Raw genomic sequence first — 19,723 nt, 5'->3', positions numbered from 1 at the left:
ACAACATTACATGTAAAGAATCAAGTGGAAGTTTTTCTAAAGTTATTTAATGATATTTATATTATGGAAGCAGATGTTTGACATTTTACCTTTTTCCAGTTTTCAGATATAATAAACACGCACAAAACAAAAGCAAACGCTTCCTTATAAACCATTGAATCAGATACCGAAGCAGTTAGGTTCTAAATGAAGCTTCGGACGTCACTGATCACGTGACTCTGGCCAAACGAATCACGCTTCGACACAGTGCTTCTGAAGCAGTGTGTTGATTTTTGTGACACATGCACCGGAGCTTCAGCTTCAAGCGGACCATCACTACGGAACGTCACATCACTAGCGTTTTGCCAATACGTCAGAGCGGCGTTTGTAAACATAGGATGACATCTCGAGCCAGCAACACTGGAGCTTTTTATTCGTTTCCCTCGGGGGATTTTGTCTTCTCTTTATCAAAAGCTCTGTATATAAACGGAACGGCTTTTTGCTCTCCGCTGCAAACAGTCACACGCAGTCGAGGCGAACTGTGCCCCACGTCACGGAATTCTCCTTCGTTTCTTATCTGATGAGCAGAGAGAGGCAGACGAGCACGTTTTGGATTAAAAATAGTAAACAAAGAGGTAAGATCGCGGGAAATCCCTCCGTGATTTGCTTCCTGCTGTCGCGAGCGCTTTATAAAGTGCGTCACCAGCACAGAGTCGAGGCGTGAAAAGGCCTGCTGTCTTCAGCGGTAAACGTGAGCAGTGTTACCAACTTCGCGACTTTGTCGCTATATTTAGCGAGTTTTCAGACCCCCTTAGCGACTTTTTTTTTCTAAAAAGAGACTAGCGACAAATGTGGCGACTTTTTCTGGTGTTATTGGAGACTTATTTATGACGACTTTTTGACGTGAAAGCGTGTATCGCTTTCACTCTCAATAAGCAGCGGTGCTTTAGCACGGTGCACCTCACCCGTGCCAAAGCGCTCACAGGTGGAGGATAGTCCTCCCCCAGCTGCTATCATGAGACCTTCACACCTGTGCGTCCAAACTGCAAATGAGTCGCGCATGGGCGAAGCCGCTGCTCCCGCACTGACTGTAACGCAGTCAGTTCTTCTTTTACTGTTATGCTGTTTTGTGGATCACAAGGTTTAAAACTACTTATAAAAACACACACACACAAAGTAACTCCACCAGAGTGCCAATTTCGGGTCACTTTTGCAAGGTCCAAGCCCGGATAAAGGAGCAGGGTTGGAATTGTTACATTAAAAAAAAAATTGCATTTAGGACATTTTTTACTCTCCAACAACGTAGGTTACAATTACATTAGCAAGACCAATTATGCAAATTAGGCGATGAGGTCATTTAGCGACTTTTAGGACAGCCAATAGCGATTTTCCTTTCTGTGGAGTTGGCAACACTGAGCGTGAGACTGGTGTGTGGAAAAACCCATGTCAGTGTCGCACATGCATTTGCTGCAGAGATACGGGGAGCCCTCCCACTTCCCTGTTTATGTACTCAATTTACACGATCAAGGCATCGTCTGCATGCCTGCTCCCAGCTTATTTTAACATGGTTGAACCAGTGTTGTTTTTCTTATTGTATTTTGTTTATCTATTCCTTATATTTTTTCTCACGGTACATTTAATATGTTGGCTTCTCAGTGTAGGCCAGAGCCTTATTTCAAGAGGCAGGTTTCTCTAAAATACCTGAGGTTAGGGAAATTTGGGGTTTCTGACCTCTCCCTCATGCTACTGCATGACACTCAATTGAATTTCCTCGTTGGTAAAGTCGCCTTCAAATTAGTCATGCTGGATATCTGAACTGGAACGTACCAGGTAATGTGTTAGAAATGAAAGGATGCCACATTGATTGAAAGTAAAACGATCAGGAAGTAAGGTTGGTGGTTTGATCCCTGGCTTCTCTAGTCCAAATAGCTCTCCAGTGCATCTATCAGAGTATAAATGTGTTTAAATGTTAGATAGAAAGTACTTGTGCAAGCAAAGTGTTTCCATGAATCGGTGGATGAGCGGTATATACGAACCAGTCGATTTACAGACACCCTGAAAATCAAACTGAAAAAAGGTTGCAGTGGACTTGTGCATTGTGCTCAATTTTATTTGCAGCAGCTCAGAATGCTACTCAGTAGTTTCTGTGGCCCACTGCACCAGAGTCTGACAGTGGGTCCGGGGATTTTACCCGGATACATAATGGCAGTCAGTGTGTCGTTGCCTAGCCTGAAGGGCCCACTAGAGAACGTTTGGTCAGAGACATTCAGAGGTGGGACCAAGTCATTGTTTTGCAAGTCTCAAGTAAGTCTCAAGTCTTTATCCTCAAGTCTCAAGTAATGTCAGGCAAGTCAGAGTCGAGTCTCAAGTCACTGGTGTAAAAGTCCAAGTCAAGTCACAAGTCTTAGAACATTTTTTCAAGTCAAGTCTAAAGTCATAAAATTAATGACTCGAGTCTGACTCGAGTCCAAGTCATGTGACTCGAGTCCACACCTCTGGAGACATTCACACCAGTGACCCGCTGGAGGTCATTTTGTAGCTCTGTCAGTGCTCATCCTGTTGCTCCTTGCACAAAGGAGCAGATCTGGCTGAGAATTTTCTGCACCGTGTTTCCATCCTCAGTGATACATTGTGAAATCTTTCTCCCTCTTTTCAAAATAGCATCTATCAGATTTAAATCAGATAAGTTACAGTTTTATGCGGATGTATGCAGTAAAAGTAAACTGATGATCTGTAGTGTGGTGAAGAAAATGAGTTGTATCACAAAAACAGAGCTACAGTCAGAGAGCTGTTCTTATTTTAAATGTATTCAAAATATTCTTAATCAGCATCATTTGCATTGTTACCTGAAGATGATACTGACACATATGAATTTGCATGAACTAGAGATGGAGCACTAGAAATAATACATTTGCAGATGCAACTTTGGGAACATGGAGACTGGACAATGTAAATAAATTTTAACAACTGACATGAAGACCAGTTAAAGTAGAGCACTGTAGTAGGACTGTTGGCACCGTGCCCTTTTAGCACAAATGTGTTTATTCATTACAAGAGGGGAAATAAAGGCTGTCACAGTGTTATATAAGCTGGAGCTGTTTCACAAGTTGAAACATTTCGGATTAAAACTGCTGTCCTCTGTAGTCAAAATTTTTTTTCTTCATATCTACATATTAGTTAATCAAATTAAAAGAACTTTTCATTCTTTTCATTGTTTGGAATGCTGCATAAAAAGGAAATGTGAACTTTACTAGGATTAGTTTTTTTTCCCCTTTTACACTTAATTTGCCAATATAAGTTACTGTAATTCAGATTAACAGTATCATAATGCTAATTCTGTATTTGTTATTTCTATTTCATATATTGAGAAGACAGGCACAGGCATTAATTAGATAATAGTGTTTGTATCGAAAACCGCTGTAGAATTTACAGTTTCATACTGTATAAAACACAGTTAGAATGCAGTAATTTTCAGAATCAGTGACTTACTGTAGTTACTTCAGCTAAAGCGGTTTACACATTCACCAAAAAAGCAAAATATCCCCATTTCAGTCCTATGAAGAGATGCAATTTTTTTTAATGCTTGAGTAACTATGAAGGTTTTATTGTGAAACAGTTACAGGAAGGTGTTTTGCAAAACTCTGAACTCATTTTATCAAAATTCATAAGTTCTGAGACTTAAAGAGGAAAAGAGAGGAGGACAAATCCAAGTTGCAGAGTATGTAGTGGCTGACGAAGATGGTCAGACAGGCAGAGATTAAACTGGAGACTTCAGATCTAACGTGGTCAGGAAACTTTATGTAACATTAAACAACTTTAGAAACAACAACAGAATTCTGTTTTAAGCTGTTTTCATCATATCCGATTCTTACAGACAGAGCATTTAATATTTTCTGTGTACATTATTTTTATGGTGCAGCATTTAGACTTGTAGTTCTGTTTTTTTGGTGCTTTCCTGGGTATGTTTGCCTTTGATAAAATCAGGCAGCTGCAATAATGAGATAAGCCACGTTTAATAAGCAGGTTCCTTTCGATACCCTGTAGAATCAACCACGTTACTTAATGTTAGCCTCATAAGGAATAAAGTGAGGCAGAGGTGCAAATGTTTCAGCTATCAGAATATATGTTTCCGATTTGATATGACATATATTCAGTTTTCTTTGTAGATCATCATACAGATCTTCTTTTTCTTCTAGGAAACCAGCTAATACACTGCATCAGTACCTAGATGATTAATCTGCCTATTTCTACCCGGCAAACTCTGGTAAGTAAAACACTGAATTAAGTCACTTTAAATCAGTCGTTCAGGAAAGAGCAACACCAGAAAGAAAAATAGCATTTTTTTTCTCCTAAGTTTTATGAACTTTTTTCTCCTCATAAGGGTTCCCTGCAGTTGGGCCATGACATTGTGAACATTCGCATCAAGATTTTTCATCTGTTTTAGAACTTTTACAGCTATAATGAGTTAGGATGTGCGAATTAATTAGCATTAACATATATAAACGAGTAAACGCAATCATCGAGTCATGCTCCAGCAGAGAAACAGTTGTAACAGGAAGCATACAACTGTGTCATGGTTCCAGGTTTTGCACAGTATTTATGATGTTTTTGTTTCATTTGTAATCTTGAGTTTTTCTGTTTATATTTTCCTGTTGTCTTCAGTGATTCCCTGTCTTTTCCTCCTTCTGACTGCATTTTATTGCCTTTATCCTACTGGGCCCTATTCTAGGAAGCAAGTTCAACAAAACACAAAATCTGAGGTTGATAACTTCGAGTTTCCTGTTCGATGACTTGTTTATATTTATGTTCCTAAAAGGCAGATTAGAGTGAGTTCAATTAACTCTGAGTTAATGACATGTGTGATTACAGACGAGAAAGCCATTATCAGTGGAGCTCTGATACCAGGGCCCTATTTCAGGAAGCCGGTTTAGTGCAAACTCTGAGTAAGTATACGCTGAGTTAACGAAAACTCTGGGTTTTCGGTTTCACAAAGCGAGTTCAGATTAATTCTGAGTGAGTTACTATGACGACACACTCCGTGAAGCTAACCTGCCCCCTAGCAGGTTTACTTCAACTAACCCTGACTTTCTCCGCCTCTTTGTCAGAAAATGCATACACTCATGAAGTTTAGTAACTTCCGGTCACTGCAACAAGCCCAGGTACAGTTTACCGATGGATGGGTACAGACCCTTGAAATGCACCGTGTAGAACGAAAGACCATCGTACCTATCATAAGTTTACCAGTCTCACAAATCGTCTTCATAAATACACATTCGTTAACCGTTTATTAATAGGACCTTTGAGCTCAATGGTAATTAATTAGTAGTGGAAATAATTTCTGGTAGCATCACAGAAATGTAGCAGTGACAACAATACTGTATGTTGTAATCGTACTGGGCAATTAGTGATACAAAAACCTGTTTTATCCTGTGAATAAAAGCATATGTTTTTGTCAATGTACCATAATAACAGAAGCGAAACGCAATATGGTGTCAGGACAATTCACTATTTATGCACAATAAACACAGGAGCATAGCGCCACAATTTCTGTTCAGCACCAGACTTGCTTGTAACCTATATCACCAATTATGTTATGAAAATGATGCATTAACTACTAAAAAACACTGACCTTCGTGTAAATGCTTGGAGCAGACTAACCTGTGAGCTGGAGTGTTCTGGGACGTTATATTTGGTCTTTGAATGGCTGCAATCCAGGCCATCCGTCGCGTCTTTGTTACTTCGGAAACATGGCTCGAACAATTTCTCTTCAACGACGTAATCCGATAACAACCGATCTCTTTACCCGTCGGCTTCCCGTGGCTGTCATGCGACCGGCTATTGCAGTTAATAATACAACAGCTTCTTGACATTTTTGTGTTTCTTTTTATCGCTGTATAACTGATTTTAATTGAAACCCTGCGTGCGCTAGTACCGCTTGCCACGAGTTCCCAGAATCCTTTGCGGTTCTACCCCTGAATGACGTCACATTTTCAATCTCTATATAATATGCATGTTAAATTTTATATTTGGGGTAAAATATCAAGTCTTTTCAAGTAAATCGGTTCAAGTCCAATTCAAGTCCCAAGTTAATAGTGTAAAAGTCCAAGTCAAGTCACAAGTCTTAGAACATTTTTTCAAGTCAAGTCTAAAGTCATAAAATTAATGACTCGAGTCTGACTCGAGTCCAAGTCATGTGACTCGAGTCCACACCTCTGGAGACATTCACACCAGTGACCCGCTGGAGGTCATTTTGTAGCTCTGTCAGTGCTCATCCTGTTGCTCCTTGCACAAAGGAGCAGATCTGGCTGAGAATTTTCTGCACCGTGTTTCCATCCTCAGTGATACATTGTGAAATCTTTCTCCCTCTTTTCAAAATAGCATCTATCAGATTTAAATCAGATAAGTTACAGTTTTATGCGGATGTATGCAGTAAAAGTAAACTGATGATCTGTAGTGTGGTGAAGAAAATGAGTTGTATCACAAAAACAGAGCTACAGTCAGAGAGCTGTTCTTATTTTAAATGTATTCAAAATATTCTTAATCAGCATCATTTGCATTGTTACCTGAAGATGATACTGACACATATGAATTTGCATGAACTAGAGATGGAGCACTAGAAATAATACATTTGCAGATGCAACTTTGGGAACATGGAGACTGGACAATGTAAATAAATTTTAACAACTGACATGAAGACCAGTTAAAGTAGAGCACTGTAGTAGGACTGTTGGCACCGTGCCCTTTTAGCACAAATGTGTTTATTCATTACAAGAGGGGAAATAAAGGCTGTCACAGTGTTATATAAGCTGGAGCTGTTTCACAAGTTGAAACATTTCGGATTAAAACTGCTGTCCTCTGTAGTCAAAATTTTTTTTCTTCATATCTACATATTAGTTAATCAAATTAAAAGAACTTTTCATTCTTTTCATTGTTTGGAATGCTGCATAAAAAGGAAATGTGAACTTTACTAGGATTAGTTTTTTTTCCCTTTTACACTTAATTTGCCAATATAAGTTACTGTAATTCAGATTAACAGTATCATAATGCTAATTCTGTATTTGTTATTTCTATTTCATATATTGAGAAGACAGGCACAGGCATTAATTAGATAATAGTGTTTGTATCGAAAACCGCTGTAGAATTTACAGTTTCATACTGTATAAAACACAGTTAGAATGCAGTAATTTTCAGAATCAGTGACTTACTGTAGTTACTTCAGCTAAAGCGGTTTACACATTCACCAAAAAAGCAAAATATCCCCATTTCAGTCCTATGAAGAGATGCAATTTTTTTTAATGCTTGAGTAACTATGAAGGTTTTATTGTGAAACAGTTACAGGAAGGTGTTTTGCAAAACTCTGAACTCATTTTATCAAAATTCATAAGTTCTGAGACTTAAAGAGGAAAAGAGAGGAGGACAAATCCAAGTTGCAGAGTATGTAGTGGCTGACGAAGATGGTCAGACAGGCAGAGATTAAACTGGAGACTTCAGATCTAACGTGGTCAGGAAACTTTATGTAACATTAAACAACTTTAGAAACAACAACAGAATTCTGTTTTAAGCTGTTTTCATCATATCCGATTCTTACAGACAGAGCATTTAATATTTTCTGTGTACATTATTTTTATGGTGCAGCATTTAGACTTGTAGTTCTGTTTTTTTGGTGCTTTCCTGGGTATGTTTGCCTTTGATAAAATCAGACAGCTGCAATAATGAGATAAGCCACGTTTAATAAGCAGGTTCCTTTCGATACCCTGTAGAATCAACCACGTTACTTAATGTTAGCCTCATAAGGAATAAAGTGAGGCAGAGGTGCAAATGTTTCAGCTATCAGAACATATGTTTCCGATTTGATATGACATATATTCAGTTTTCTTTGTAGATCATCATACAGATCTTCTTTTTCTTCTAGGAAACCAGCTAATACACTGCATCAGTACCTAGATGATTAATCTGCCTATTTCTACCCGGCAAACTCTGGTAAGTAAAACACTGAATTAAGTCACTTTAAATCAGTCGTTCAGGAAAGAGCAACACCAGAAAGAAAAATAGCATTTTTTTTCTCCTAAGTTTTATGAACTTTTTTCTCCTCATAAGGGTTCCCTGCAGTTGGGCCATGACATTGTGAACATTCGCATCAAGATTTTTCATCTGTTTTAGAACTTTTACAGCTATAATGAGTTAGGATGTGCGAATTAATTAGCATTAACATATATAAACGAGTAAACGCAATCATCGAGTCATGCTCCAGCAGAGAAACAGTTGTAACAGGAAGCATACAACTGTGTCATGGTTCCAGGTTTTGCACAGTATTTATGATGTTTTTGTTTCATTTGTAATCTTGAGTTTTTCTGTTTATATTTTCCTGTTGTCTTCAGTGATTCCCTGTCTTTTCCTCCTTCTGACTGCATTTTATTGCCTTTATCCTACTGGGCCCTATTCTAGGAAGCAAGTTCAACAAAACACAAAATCTGAGGTTGATAACTTCGAGTTTCCTGTTCGATGACTTGTTTATATTTATGTTCCTAAAAGGCAGATTAGAGTGAGTTCAATTAACTCTGAGTTAATGACATGTGTGATTACAGACGAGAAAGCCATTATCAGTGGAGCTCTGATACCAGGGCCCTATTTCAGGAAGCCGGTTTAGTGCAAACTCTGAGTAAGTATACGCTGAGTTAACGAAAACTCTGGGTTTTCGGTTTCACAAAGCGAGTTCAGATTAATTCTGAGTGAGTTACTATGACGACACACTCCGTGAAGCTAACCTGCCCCCTAGCAGGTTTACTTCAACTAACCCTGACTTTCTCCGCCTCTTTGTCAGAAACCTGACTGTAGGAAGTGTCAGACATGGCGTGCCCCTTCCTTGAAGAGCCAGTAGATGTTGAAGCACAAATTCTCCGCAGAGCTCTCCGCCGGGAGAGAGTGATCAGAGCGCGTTTGGACATTTTATCATTTCCTGATGATTTCCTGTGTGAACGTTATCGTTTCACAGCACAATCTATAATTTATTTGAATAACATCCTCAGGCCTAATATTGCTCATGTGACACATCGCTGACATTCCTCTCAGTTCTGTACATATTATTTGTATTGCACTTCGGTTTTTTGCAAACGGGAGCTTTCTGTATAATATTGGTGACGCTGAGCACGTTTCCAAGGCTACCGTCTGTCGGGCAGTCAGGGATGTTACAGTTGCACTGAAACGTCTCCTGTACTCGTCTGTGGTGTTCCCCGGTCATAGACCCACAAGATTTATCAAAGAGGGATGCCACAAAGTTGTAGGTAGCAGGATGAACAAAACTTAATTCATGATGTGGTGATACTTGAACTACTACTTAAATTTTACATTTATTTTCACGGTTCCCAGGCGTGATTGGCTGTACAGATGGCACTCACATTCCAATCATTGCTCCTTCAGTAAATGAAGGAGACTATGTGAACAGGAAGTCTTTCCACAGCATTAATGTACAGGTACATAGTTCCCTGTAGCATGTCAAACTAACAAATTATTTCATTATTAGTAATGGATGCTAATTGTGTTCTCTGCACTGTGAAGATCATATGTGATGCTGCCAACATTATCACAAATGTGGAAGCCAACTGCTCAGCCTCTGTGAGTGGTGGTGGTGGTGGACCCCCACCTGTTTTTCGGGCCTCTGCTTTTTTTTTTCTAGTGGCCATAATGGGTCACATTTGAGCATACAGAGTGAGCAAATATGTACTTGTAATGTGCTCAGATAATTTCAATAAGTGCTTACAGAAAGAAAATTAATGTAACCTCTAACTGCAATTGATTTACATCGGACAAACAGACCAAGCACTATGGCTCATAATACAATTACACCTTACCTGTTTGGACTATATTTTTATATTTCATTTTTACTTGCTGCCAGGAACGTTTGGGGCCTGTTGGGTTGCACCTGCGCTCAAATCACATCACAAAATCAAATGTATGAAATAAAAAATAAAATAACATATGATAAAATAACGTGTTAAATGGGTGGAAATCCCTAGATCAATGTTTATATTAACACTCACGCATTGACTCTGTCGGCTATGTTTTGCCATGCATGCTCCCTTTCTTTTGCAGCTGTCGCTGTGTTACTTTTTTTCCGCGAAATTTGCATGTTATCAGCATATGCTGCCATCAGAATTTCGGCCTCAAGCGCTGTGAAATACATTGACCGCGCCTTCTTTCCCTCCGTCTCCATGGTGACTCGCTTAATCTGTGCTCCACTAATCAGGGCTTTATGTATCCTCGTGCGCGCGCTTAATTTGGGGTTAAAGCAACTCCGCGTTGATTGAACTAATTGTTATCAGCCTTTCTGAAACCGAATATTCCGAGTTGGACAGTTCGGGGTTACTCAACCCTGAGTATCGTTTTTCACTCTGAGTTTTCTAAACTGGCTTCCTGAAATAGGGCCCAGGTGTTTAAATGAAGAACATAGGACTGGGGAATATAAACAGGTGTCAGTGAGGACCATGATATTTATCTTAAAAGCCGAGAGTGAAGAAAAGAGTCTTTTTAATCACTCAAGTTTACTTTTTTATTACCATAGAATGAATAAAATTTTAAATAAAACATGTAACTTGTTTTTATGCTGTCTGTTACATTGAATTTTGTTTATTTAATGCTGGAATCCAAATTTCATATTTGATTTTTGAATGTTATTTTTTGGCTCTAACCTGACAGAAACAAATGTAGGAAACAGAAACCAAAAATAAAAATATGGAGAAACACAGTTCACTGACAGATCCACGTTCATGTCAGTTTTCTGTTAAATAAGAGCTGTTTTTGCTGCAGTTCATGACAGTTTCATTAATGTTCAGCAGAAATCAAATCTACTGATTTCATTATTTCTGCCATTAGTAGATAAAAAGTCCCCTGTGAGGTTTAAAGAAAAGAACTTCTTTAATGTTCTCCAGTGTGAGTGTTTGTAATTTGATCTGATCTCAGATAACAGAGGCACTGTTAACAGTCAGAGTTTAGTAATATTAGCTGTTAGACATTAAACTAAAAGAACGCATGCAGGCACCAAGTCTTTAATGTAAAGTTTTATCAGTAAGGCAAACATTTTAGAGAAAGTGAATGCTTTAATATGGCTGTCTACATGTTACTTGGCTAGATTTGAGATATTTCAGTATAATTCGGGAAACATGAGCCATTGTAAATAATGAATACAGATTGTGTCGGGGCAAAAGAAACCACCAGATTCGATCTAGATCTGATCAACGAAGTCAGAGTTGTTAGATAAACATGCTTTCTGGATCAGACCCTGGCTGTTACTCAGTTTGTTCTGGCTTGTGATTTGTTATTGCACAATTAACAGTAGATTCACTTTTGGGGTTTTTTTTTATTCTTTTTTCCCCTAGATTGTACAAAAACATTTGAGAACAGATTCTGATAAAGTATAAACAAAAGTATTACTTACGATTCTGGATTTAAGGGCTTTACAAGTTGATTATTTACTTGTGAATTCACGAGAATGCAAACCACTAAATTAGGTAAATAAAATGGAAAACAAACCCTGAAAATCAGCTGGTGACAGACTCAGCTGATTGTTAGTAGCAACATATTTGTTCAGTTGCATAACTCTACAAGACTGTGGCCGAAACCTCAGGTAAGAACAGAACTGCACAGGTGTTACATACCTATTTCCAATGAATGCCATGTTTGTCCAACCCAGCAGCAACAATGACTGAGAAGAAAAGGAAGCGATCTGTGTCTGTTGAGTCGTCCAGTGAGACTCCAACCAGGTAATAAACAGCTTAATGGATGATCTCACCATTATGACCTTTAGTAATTAGACTGTCAGTATTCAGCAAATGCATCTTCATATAGAGAAACAGTCTGAAAAAAGTACTGATTCTTCAAATTCTGATTAACCGTTCTTCACTTTATGGTGTAAGATTGTAAGATTGGTGTTGCACATTGTGTGTTGAGAATTAATCAATCTGTGCTGTTCGCTGGTGTTATTACAGCTGAAAAAGAGAGCTTATAATATAGATAATCCTACTGAAACTCATCCAGCATCTCCAGCACAAAAAAATCTATCTCTAACATACATTTATGAATTAAGGCATTTATCAAAGTGATCATCTTGGGGGGGTTGGCATGTTTGAGACCTAAAACCGTATCTCCTTCTAGTTCACAGATGAGTACCACTCCCAGCATGAGTAAGAGCGACAGATCCAAGTTTGAGCCCCTCGGCTTTGAAAGGTTGTAAATCTATGAACCCTAACAAATGTCTTGTCACTGTACCTTCTGAAAAGAATGTGGAGTTGTGGACATGCTTCAAATTAAAATTACAATGCTTCATTATATTGAAAGTTTTGGTGAATTGATATCTGACAAACAGTATAAATTTAATAAATTGATGTCAGTCAGTAAACAGACTGTTCTCTGTTTAGTTCACAGTCCACGGGACCTGCAGCTCCAAGCGATATTTCTTTAAAGAGCGACAGATCCAAGTTTGAGCCACTTGGTTTTAAGACACAAAGGTAATTCTCATTTATATTAAAAAAGCCACCACTACTGTCAGGAGTTTTCCTGTAATGCAACTCAGGTCAGAATAAATGACACTCAGACAGGTTTGCAGGTTCAACGTGCACACGGGTGAGAGCTCAAACGAAGACTCACACCCCGCAGCAGTTGCCACCCTTTATTTATACTCAAGCATGTTTGCATCACAGTCACATGCAGGAAGAGATAACATATAACTGTTGATATGTATTTATCACAAGTCAGCAGTGTTGGGAAGATTACTTTTAAAATGTGATCATGAGTGGAAGAGATAACATACAACGATAGAGACTTCGTGCTGAGCTTGCACAGTGTAACTTCTCTAGTACAAAGAGCAAACACATCTAGAGAACCTCAAATAAAAACTCAAAACTTCTATACATAAACATAATAAAATCTTTTAACAACTACCTATCTACTCTCAGCCTATCATGTTGTTTATTGATTTAATCCTATCTTCATAATGGAGAGGTTGTTGTTGTTGTGGAGGTCGTTGTTTCATTTTAGTACAGGGGGTTGAAATTGCTAAGAGTGATGTATTTGTGAACATGTTTATATCTACAAGAATGAGCCATGAAAAGTGTGTTTGGGGTTTGTTGTCATAATTTGATTGAACTGTCAGACAGTAAGACACAACGAGACACATTCAGTGAAATGATATCGCTATCAAAAATGTTTCATATGAATTATTTTCTGTTTAGTTCACAGTCGACGGCTTCGTCTGAGTCCATGTCATTGAAGAGCGACAGATCCAAGTTTGAGCCACTCGGTTTTAAGACACAAAGGTAATTCTCATTTATTTTAAAAGTACCTAACACTCACTCCTAACTATCTACTCTCAGCCTTGAAATAACCAAGACTGACAAATGCATTTGTGAAGATTTGTGATGAAAAATGTTTCAAATGAATTCTTTTCTGTCTAGTTCACAGTTGACGGCGTCGTCTGGGTCCATGTCGCTGAGGAGCAACAGATCCAGGTTTGAGCCCTTTGTTTTTAAGACAGAGACACAAAGGTAATTCTGATTTACTGAGTGAGTGAAATATCTTGCATTACAAATATTCTTAAGCAGGTTGACAATGTTATATTCAGTGCTATACTTAGTGCTTGATATGGACTTCCATAGTGTTAATGTATTTGTCTATATGAGGGATGAGGGTGTTCATTGACCGATCACATGAACTAATTTAAACAGCAGTGCAGTGCCTTGCAGGCAGAGTTGGTCAAGTTACTTGAAAAAAGTAATCAGTAACTAATTACTGATTACTTCCCCCAAAAAGTAATCCTGTTACTTTACTGATTACTTATTTTCAAAAGTAATTAATTACTTAGTTACTTAGTTACTTTTTAAAACCACGATTTACAACCTGAAGAGGTGATAAAGTGATAGATCTTTCAGCCCAATTCTACTTTTTCTACATAATCCATCATACAAAATGTAATCAAATGGAAAAGCCTCTTTTTTTTAACTTCTTTTATCAGTTTTAATCTTTTAACTTTATGCATCAAGCAAAAATTTAATTATATGCAACATTCTCTGACTTGAATAAATTAGTTTAACATTTAAACCTATTTTCTACACATTCCAGTACATAAAATTAAATATTTTTTGTGTTTACACTCACTCTTTCAAATAGATGCAAGTAAAACACAGCAGAAAATAAATAAAGTCAAAGACTCAGCGGTCCTGTTGCTCTATTTTCTCCTGTAAAGCAGGACTGAGGTAGGTGGAGGTTTACCCTGGTGCAGGTGTGCCGCGGTCAGTTGAAGAATCCGCGAGTGTCTCTGTGAGTTTCCCATTACGTCGTTGCGCACTCGGTGCTTGCTTGGAAGTTTAGGGGGTTTTTTTTGCTGTAAAAAGAAGTTTTCTTCCCACGCACAACGGACGCTAATGTTTTTGTCACTTTTTATGGAATCAAACTCAAAGGAAGGTCAGTACTTCCACGCTTTAAACGCTGCACGCTCATACTCTCTCCCACAATCGATATGTGATCCATTGTTGATCTGCACACAGCTGTTGTCACCAACGGCGCACTCGCTTACGTCACTGTCATGAGACATTCTCGCAAAAAATCACGATTTTAGTAACGCAGTAACGCAGCGTTACTACGGGAAAGTAACGGTAATCTAATTACCGTTTTTGCAATAGTAATCCCTTACTTTACTCGTTACTTGAAAAAAGTAATCAGATTACAGTAACGTGTTACAAGTAACGCGTTACTGCCCATCTCTGCTTGCAGGAGACTGGTGCTATGGCATCTGACAGATGTACTGGCAGTCCTGCTTATTAGTGGGTTCTCTCCCTGGAGGATTAGTTATTGGGCACGCTTAAGCTTGGATACAAAGCAACTGAGGAAAGGAATTCATAATTTACTTGTAATCATGTTTTTAGCACTTCTGCCTTATGAACATCAAGGCGAGGAGAGAGAAGCAGACAAAACCTTGACTTTGAGGCCCCAGAATTGGCATATGAAGGCATATTGGAAGACTGTACTTTCCACAAAGTTAATAATGACTGAAGCAGATTGGGATGCAGCCCATTAAGGCAGAGGAAATGCAATAATTCTGAATTTTGCTCTGCTATGGTTTGAATGCTGTCTGGCGAACGACAAGTAGAACATGAGTCCAGGGTGCGGATAATACAATAATAATGGGTTTGTGAATCCTGCTTTTACAAAGAGGCACCGGTGTTTAGACTTCAGTTACAAAGTGCCTCTATCACACTACTGAAACTCAAGCTTAAAGAACAGCCACTAGAAAGGGAGCTCTTAACAATTAACTAACGCCAGGTCCAGGAGGAGCAGTGTGATTACTTAGGTTTATAAGTTAGAAGATCAGCGATCCAGTTTGGTTTGAATTTATGTGCACACTGTGCGCAGCGTTATTGTTTCGGTGAAATGAATTTCTACAATACTGTTACTGTTAATTGTACTCTCTGCAGTGTTTAAATGCTTACATATACACACAGTTACTGTCCCTCCACACATACGACTCGGTTCTGCTTCTATGCCCCAGCTTTGTTTACTTTTTCCCACCGAGGCTTCTAGACTTCTGATTGGCCAACATTTCTGCACGGTTAGGAATCTAGCTCCACCTGCTGCTTTGGCATGTTCATAGCAGCGTTTTCCTTCATTTCTGCCTTTATGTGTGGACGGGATTATTTTTTAAAAGGAAAACGGAAAATCTCCGTTTTCAAAAATACCCATGTACGTGTGGACGTAGCCTCAGTCTCTGACTGGAAGCGCTAATTCGTCATTCGGCTTTTGTCAGACTAAAGTAACTGTTAAAACTGTTTGAAAAGCTCAGCTATACAACAAGGAGAGATTTAGAATTTCCTTTTAGTTCTCAGTTTATTTGATATTGACAAAAGTTAGTCAGTTTTGTCTGTTCTTCTGTAAAACAAACTAAGATTTATTTTTAGAATTAATATTTTGTTTCTAAGTGGAATTGACAATTTAGTCTGTTTCGTTTGTTCTATTTTGAAACTTAAACGCTTTAGCGGCTGCCTTTTGTGTAGTTTGCAATATTTGCCTTTATTTATCTGAAAAAGTCTCATGTTCCTTAAGTACATCTACCCTGTTGAACTTATTATGGGAAATACATATTTAAATAAAAACAAGCTGCTGATTATTTCACATTTTACTTGTGAGCAACGGCACATTTAAATCTTACAAATATAGTTATTTGGCTTATATCGTGATAGATATCGTTATCGCCTGAAATGAAAAAAACATATCGTGATATGAAAAAATCTTATATCGCCCAGCTCTACCTCTGAGTTAGTGAAATCGTACTTCAGAGTCAGTTTTAGCAACAAGGAAGAAAATGGTCTTTTAGCACATTAACGCAGTGTGGTGATAAATATATGGGCAATGAATAGATGTTAGAGAAAGCTGCGTCTTAGAGGGAATTTGTATAAAATGAAATGATTGGTAATGGACAGATGCAAAAGTATCAATGGTTAAAGCATCGTCCAATAAACAGGGTTTATGTTGTGTCACAAGACGGCCGATCAGTTTGCTTCACTAATTCATCTAAACATGCAGAGGTTAAAGCAGCTGTGGCAGTTTGTCTTGAAACAATAACTGTAACCTCTACATTTTGACTTCAGTCTCAAAATGATCAACTTTTTTTATGTGGCCCAAATAATCCTTTGTAGGGCAGAGACTGAACTTTCAAATAAAAAAAAACAAAAAAACAATTACATGGGTCTTTTAAGAAAGTCATTTGTGTGATTTCTGCGAAATTTGCCAAATTTAGTCTGTTACATAAGTTTGTCCTCTCAAATTTTATTGTAACACAGTTAAGAGCAAACATTTATCCATTTTCATACCAGTTTATTCAACTACCAGTACCATTTATCCATTAGCTAATTAAAATACGGTCTAATTTGTAAACCCTTCTACAGACCAGTAACTGAGAAGCCATCCACCTGTCCAGTTTGCAAAGATGTTGTGAAAAATCCAGTTCAGCTCAGCTGTGAACACTGGTGCTGCAAACTGTGTCTCAGCTCAGACCTGGATGAGTCTGTGTCACCAGCAGACTGTCCTTGTCCTCAGTGTGGGAAGAAATCCAAGAAAACATTAAAACAAGAGAAAGACACAGAGACACATATTGGTAAGTTGACATCCTTTATGTCACTACTATCTCTGTTACTGCAAAAAAATGTGTTAACAGAGTTTTGCATAATCACTGCTGGGAATCATCTTTTAGTCTTTAATTACTTGGTTAAAGAAAGATTGCATGACAATGAATAAATCAAAGAACCAAAGAAAAATACATTTGATCTTTTAAGAAATGTTAAATTTTAAGTTAAGTTTAAAAACACGCATTAAATCCAAGAGTATCAGGTTTTTGGTAACTGGACTGTATTTATAAAGCACCTTTATACGATTTTCATCCATTTAATGTAATTTACGAACCAATTTTTTCAACATTTTAAGAAGATTTGAAACCCCCAAATCAGGTCAGGAATTTCTTATCGTGCTTTTTTTCTCTGACCAAATTAAAGTGATCTGGTATTAACTACCTGAGCATCTTTGATGTGTTTCACTGCATTACAGGTAAAATTGGTCTTTTGGAGGCAAAGAAGAAATTAAAAGAAGCAATGAAAGAGAAATATTCCTCAGTCTATGAAGGTAATGGTGACAAGCCGAATTCACTGAACAACATCTACACAGAGCTTCACATAACCACTGGAGAGAGTGAAAGGTTACGTGAAGAGCATGAAGTCAGGCTGCGCAAACGTAAACTGATAAGACAGAGTTCAAAACAACAAATAATCAACCTAAATGATGTGTTGAAACCGTTGCCTGATCAAGACAAACGTCACAGAACAGTTGTGACAAAGGGCGTTGCAGGAATTGGCAAATCATTTTTTGTGCAGAAATTCATTCTTGACTGGGCCGAAGAGAAGGCAAACCAGGATGTAGACTTTGTTTTCAGTCTTGCTTTCAGAGAGCTGAATTTGACTACAGGTGAGAAAAGCCTACATGAGCTCCTGACTTTATTTCATCCCACACTGTCTGATCTCAAAGATTCAGTGGATTATACCAAAACCAAGATTGTTCTGATCCTGGACGGTCTGGATGAAAACAGGTTTCAGCTGGACTTTGAAGGCATTAAGACAATAACATCTGTCAAGGAAGCAGCATCTGTGAGTAATCTCCTAGCAAACATCATCCAGGGTAACCTTCTTCCTGATGCAAACCTCTGGATTACTTCCCGTCCAGCAGCAGCCAATCAGATCCCTGCAGAACATGTTGACATGGTGACAGAGATAAGAGGTTTCAATGACCTTCAAAAAGCAGAATACTTCAGGAGGAGATTTAGTCATGATCCTGGTCTTGCTGACAGGATCATTAAACATATTCAGTCTTCACAGAGTCTCGACATCATGTGTCAGATCCCAATCTTCTGCTGGATTTCTGCAGTGTTATTCCAGGAAGTCTTTGGAGGAGACGAGAAAACTGAAATTCCTCAAACTCTTACAGAGATGATGTCACACTTCCTGTTTGCACACACAAAGCGTAGAAACAGAAAATATGACAAGAAGGTTGAGACAAACAAAGAAAAGCTTCTGAAAACACAGAGGAAATTTCTTCTGAAACTCGGCAAGCTTGCATTTGAGCAGCTGCTGAAGAACAACCTCATCTTCTATGAGGAAGACCTGGAAGACTTTGGCATTGACATTAAAGAAGCATCCATGTACTCTGGATTTTGCACCACAGTACTTCATGAAGAAGAAATCATTTCCCAGAAAAAGGTCTTCTTCTTTGTACATCTGACTGTACAGGAGTTCTTTGCAGCTCTCCACGTCTATGACTGTTTCATAAATAATGATACCACAGAGCTCAGCAGCTTCCTCGATCTAAAGAGCCAAGAACATACGTTACTTGATCTTTTAAAGATGATGGTTGACAAAGTGCTGGAGAAGAAAAATGGCCACCTGGACTTCTTCCTGAGATTCCTCCTTGGCCTCATGGTTGAACCCAATCACAGAGTCCTTCATGGTCTGCTGCCTTCACCAGATCAAAGTCAAGATACTGACAAGAAAATCTTGACTTACCTCAAGTCTGTGCGAAGGAAGAACCTCTCTCCAGACAGCTGCATCAACCTTTTCCAGACTATGGTCGAGATGAGAGATCACAAAGTCAAAGATGAGATTCAGGAATATCTTGAAATGTCAGATCGTTCAAAAACAGAGTTGACTCCCCTGCACTGCTCTGCACTGGCCTACATGCTGCAGGTATCGAAGAATGATCTGGAAGTCTTGGACTTGAAGAGTTACAACACATCAGAGGAGGGCAGACGGAGGCTGATACCAGCAGTGAGGAGCAGCGGAAAAGCCTTGTAAGTTAAGAAAGATTGTTGGCTTGAATGTTAATAGAAAGTAGAGGGAACAGATCCTCCCTGTCCCTAATAGAAATGATGTCTTCATTATGTATTTTTATGTGTAGCTTTAAATATTTTTTGTTTCTTCAAAAACCTATCACCCTGTTTAGACTAGCAGACTGTAAAGTGACTGAAGAGTGGGTTGAGCATCTGGCCTTTGGTCTCACCTTCCCCTTCTCACCTCTACGACATCTGGACCTGAGCAACAATGACCTGAAAGATTCAGGAGTAGAGCTGCTGTGTAAAGGACTGTCGAGTCAGTGCTGCAGACTGGAAACTTTAAGGTACATTTACGTTTAATGCTTATATTCAACACCACTATGGATTAAC

The 19,723-nt window shown here is 38.5% G+C and overlaps 1 protein-coding gene across 8 annotated transcripts in view; it reads left to right on the top strand.

Moving 5' to 3' along the window:
* The first annotated feature begins 286 nt into the window (after positions 1 to 286).
* The window catches only part of LOC113017258 (NLR family CARD domain-containing protein 3-like), a 58,701-nt gene continuing 39,264 nt past the window's right edge, over positions 287 to 19,723 (top strand). For 2 of the 8 annotated variants that reach the window (XM_026160423.1, XM_026160414.1), the window contains exons 1-11: positions 287 to 614; positions 4,176 to 4,243; positions 7,892 to 7,959; positions 11,666 to 11,735; positions 12,127 to 12,198; positions 12,390 to 12,479; positions 13,203 to 13,286; positions 13,425 to 13,478; positions 16,908 to 17,116; positions 17,563 to 19,351; positions 19,504 to 19,677. In XM_026160423.1, the coding sequence (XP_026016208.1) occupies positions 11,674 to 11,735; positions 12,127 to 12,198; positions 12,390 to 12,479; positions 13,203 to 13,286; positions 13,425 to 13,478; positions 16,908 to 17,116; positions 17,563 to 19,351; positions 19,504 to 19,677 (2,534 nt within the window). In that variant the 5' untranslated portion in view covers positions 287 to 614; positions 4,176 to 4,243; positions 7,892 to 7,959; positions 11,666 to 11,673. Of the gene's footprint in view, positions 615 to 1,391; positions 1,810 to 4,175; positions 4,244 to 7,009; positions 7,792 to 7,891; positions 7,960 to 11,665; positions 11,736 to 12,126; positions 12,199 to 12,389; positions 12,480 to 13,202; positions 13,287 to 13,424; positions 13,479 to 16,907; positions 17,117 to 17,562; positions 19,352 to 19,503; positions 19,678 to 19,723 lie in introns of those variants that run through there. The other 6 variants (XM_026160415.1, XM_026160416.1, XM_026160418.1 and 3 more) reach the window with 6 other exon arrangements.

Source organism: Astatotilapia calliptera, unplaced genomic scaffold (genome assembly GCF_900246225.1).
Source record: "Astatotilapia calliptera unplaced genomic scaffold, fAstCal1.2 U_scaffold_1, whole genome shotgun sequence".
Classification (NCBI taxonomy): domain Eukaryota; kingdom Metazoa; phylum Chordata; class Actinopteri; order Cichliformes; family Cichlidae; genus Astatotilapia; species Astatotilapia calliptera.
Note: the sequence above shows the minus strand (reverse complement) of the source record. Positions and strands in the feature narration are given on the sequence as shown.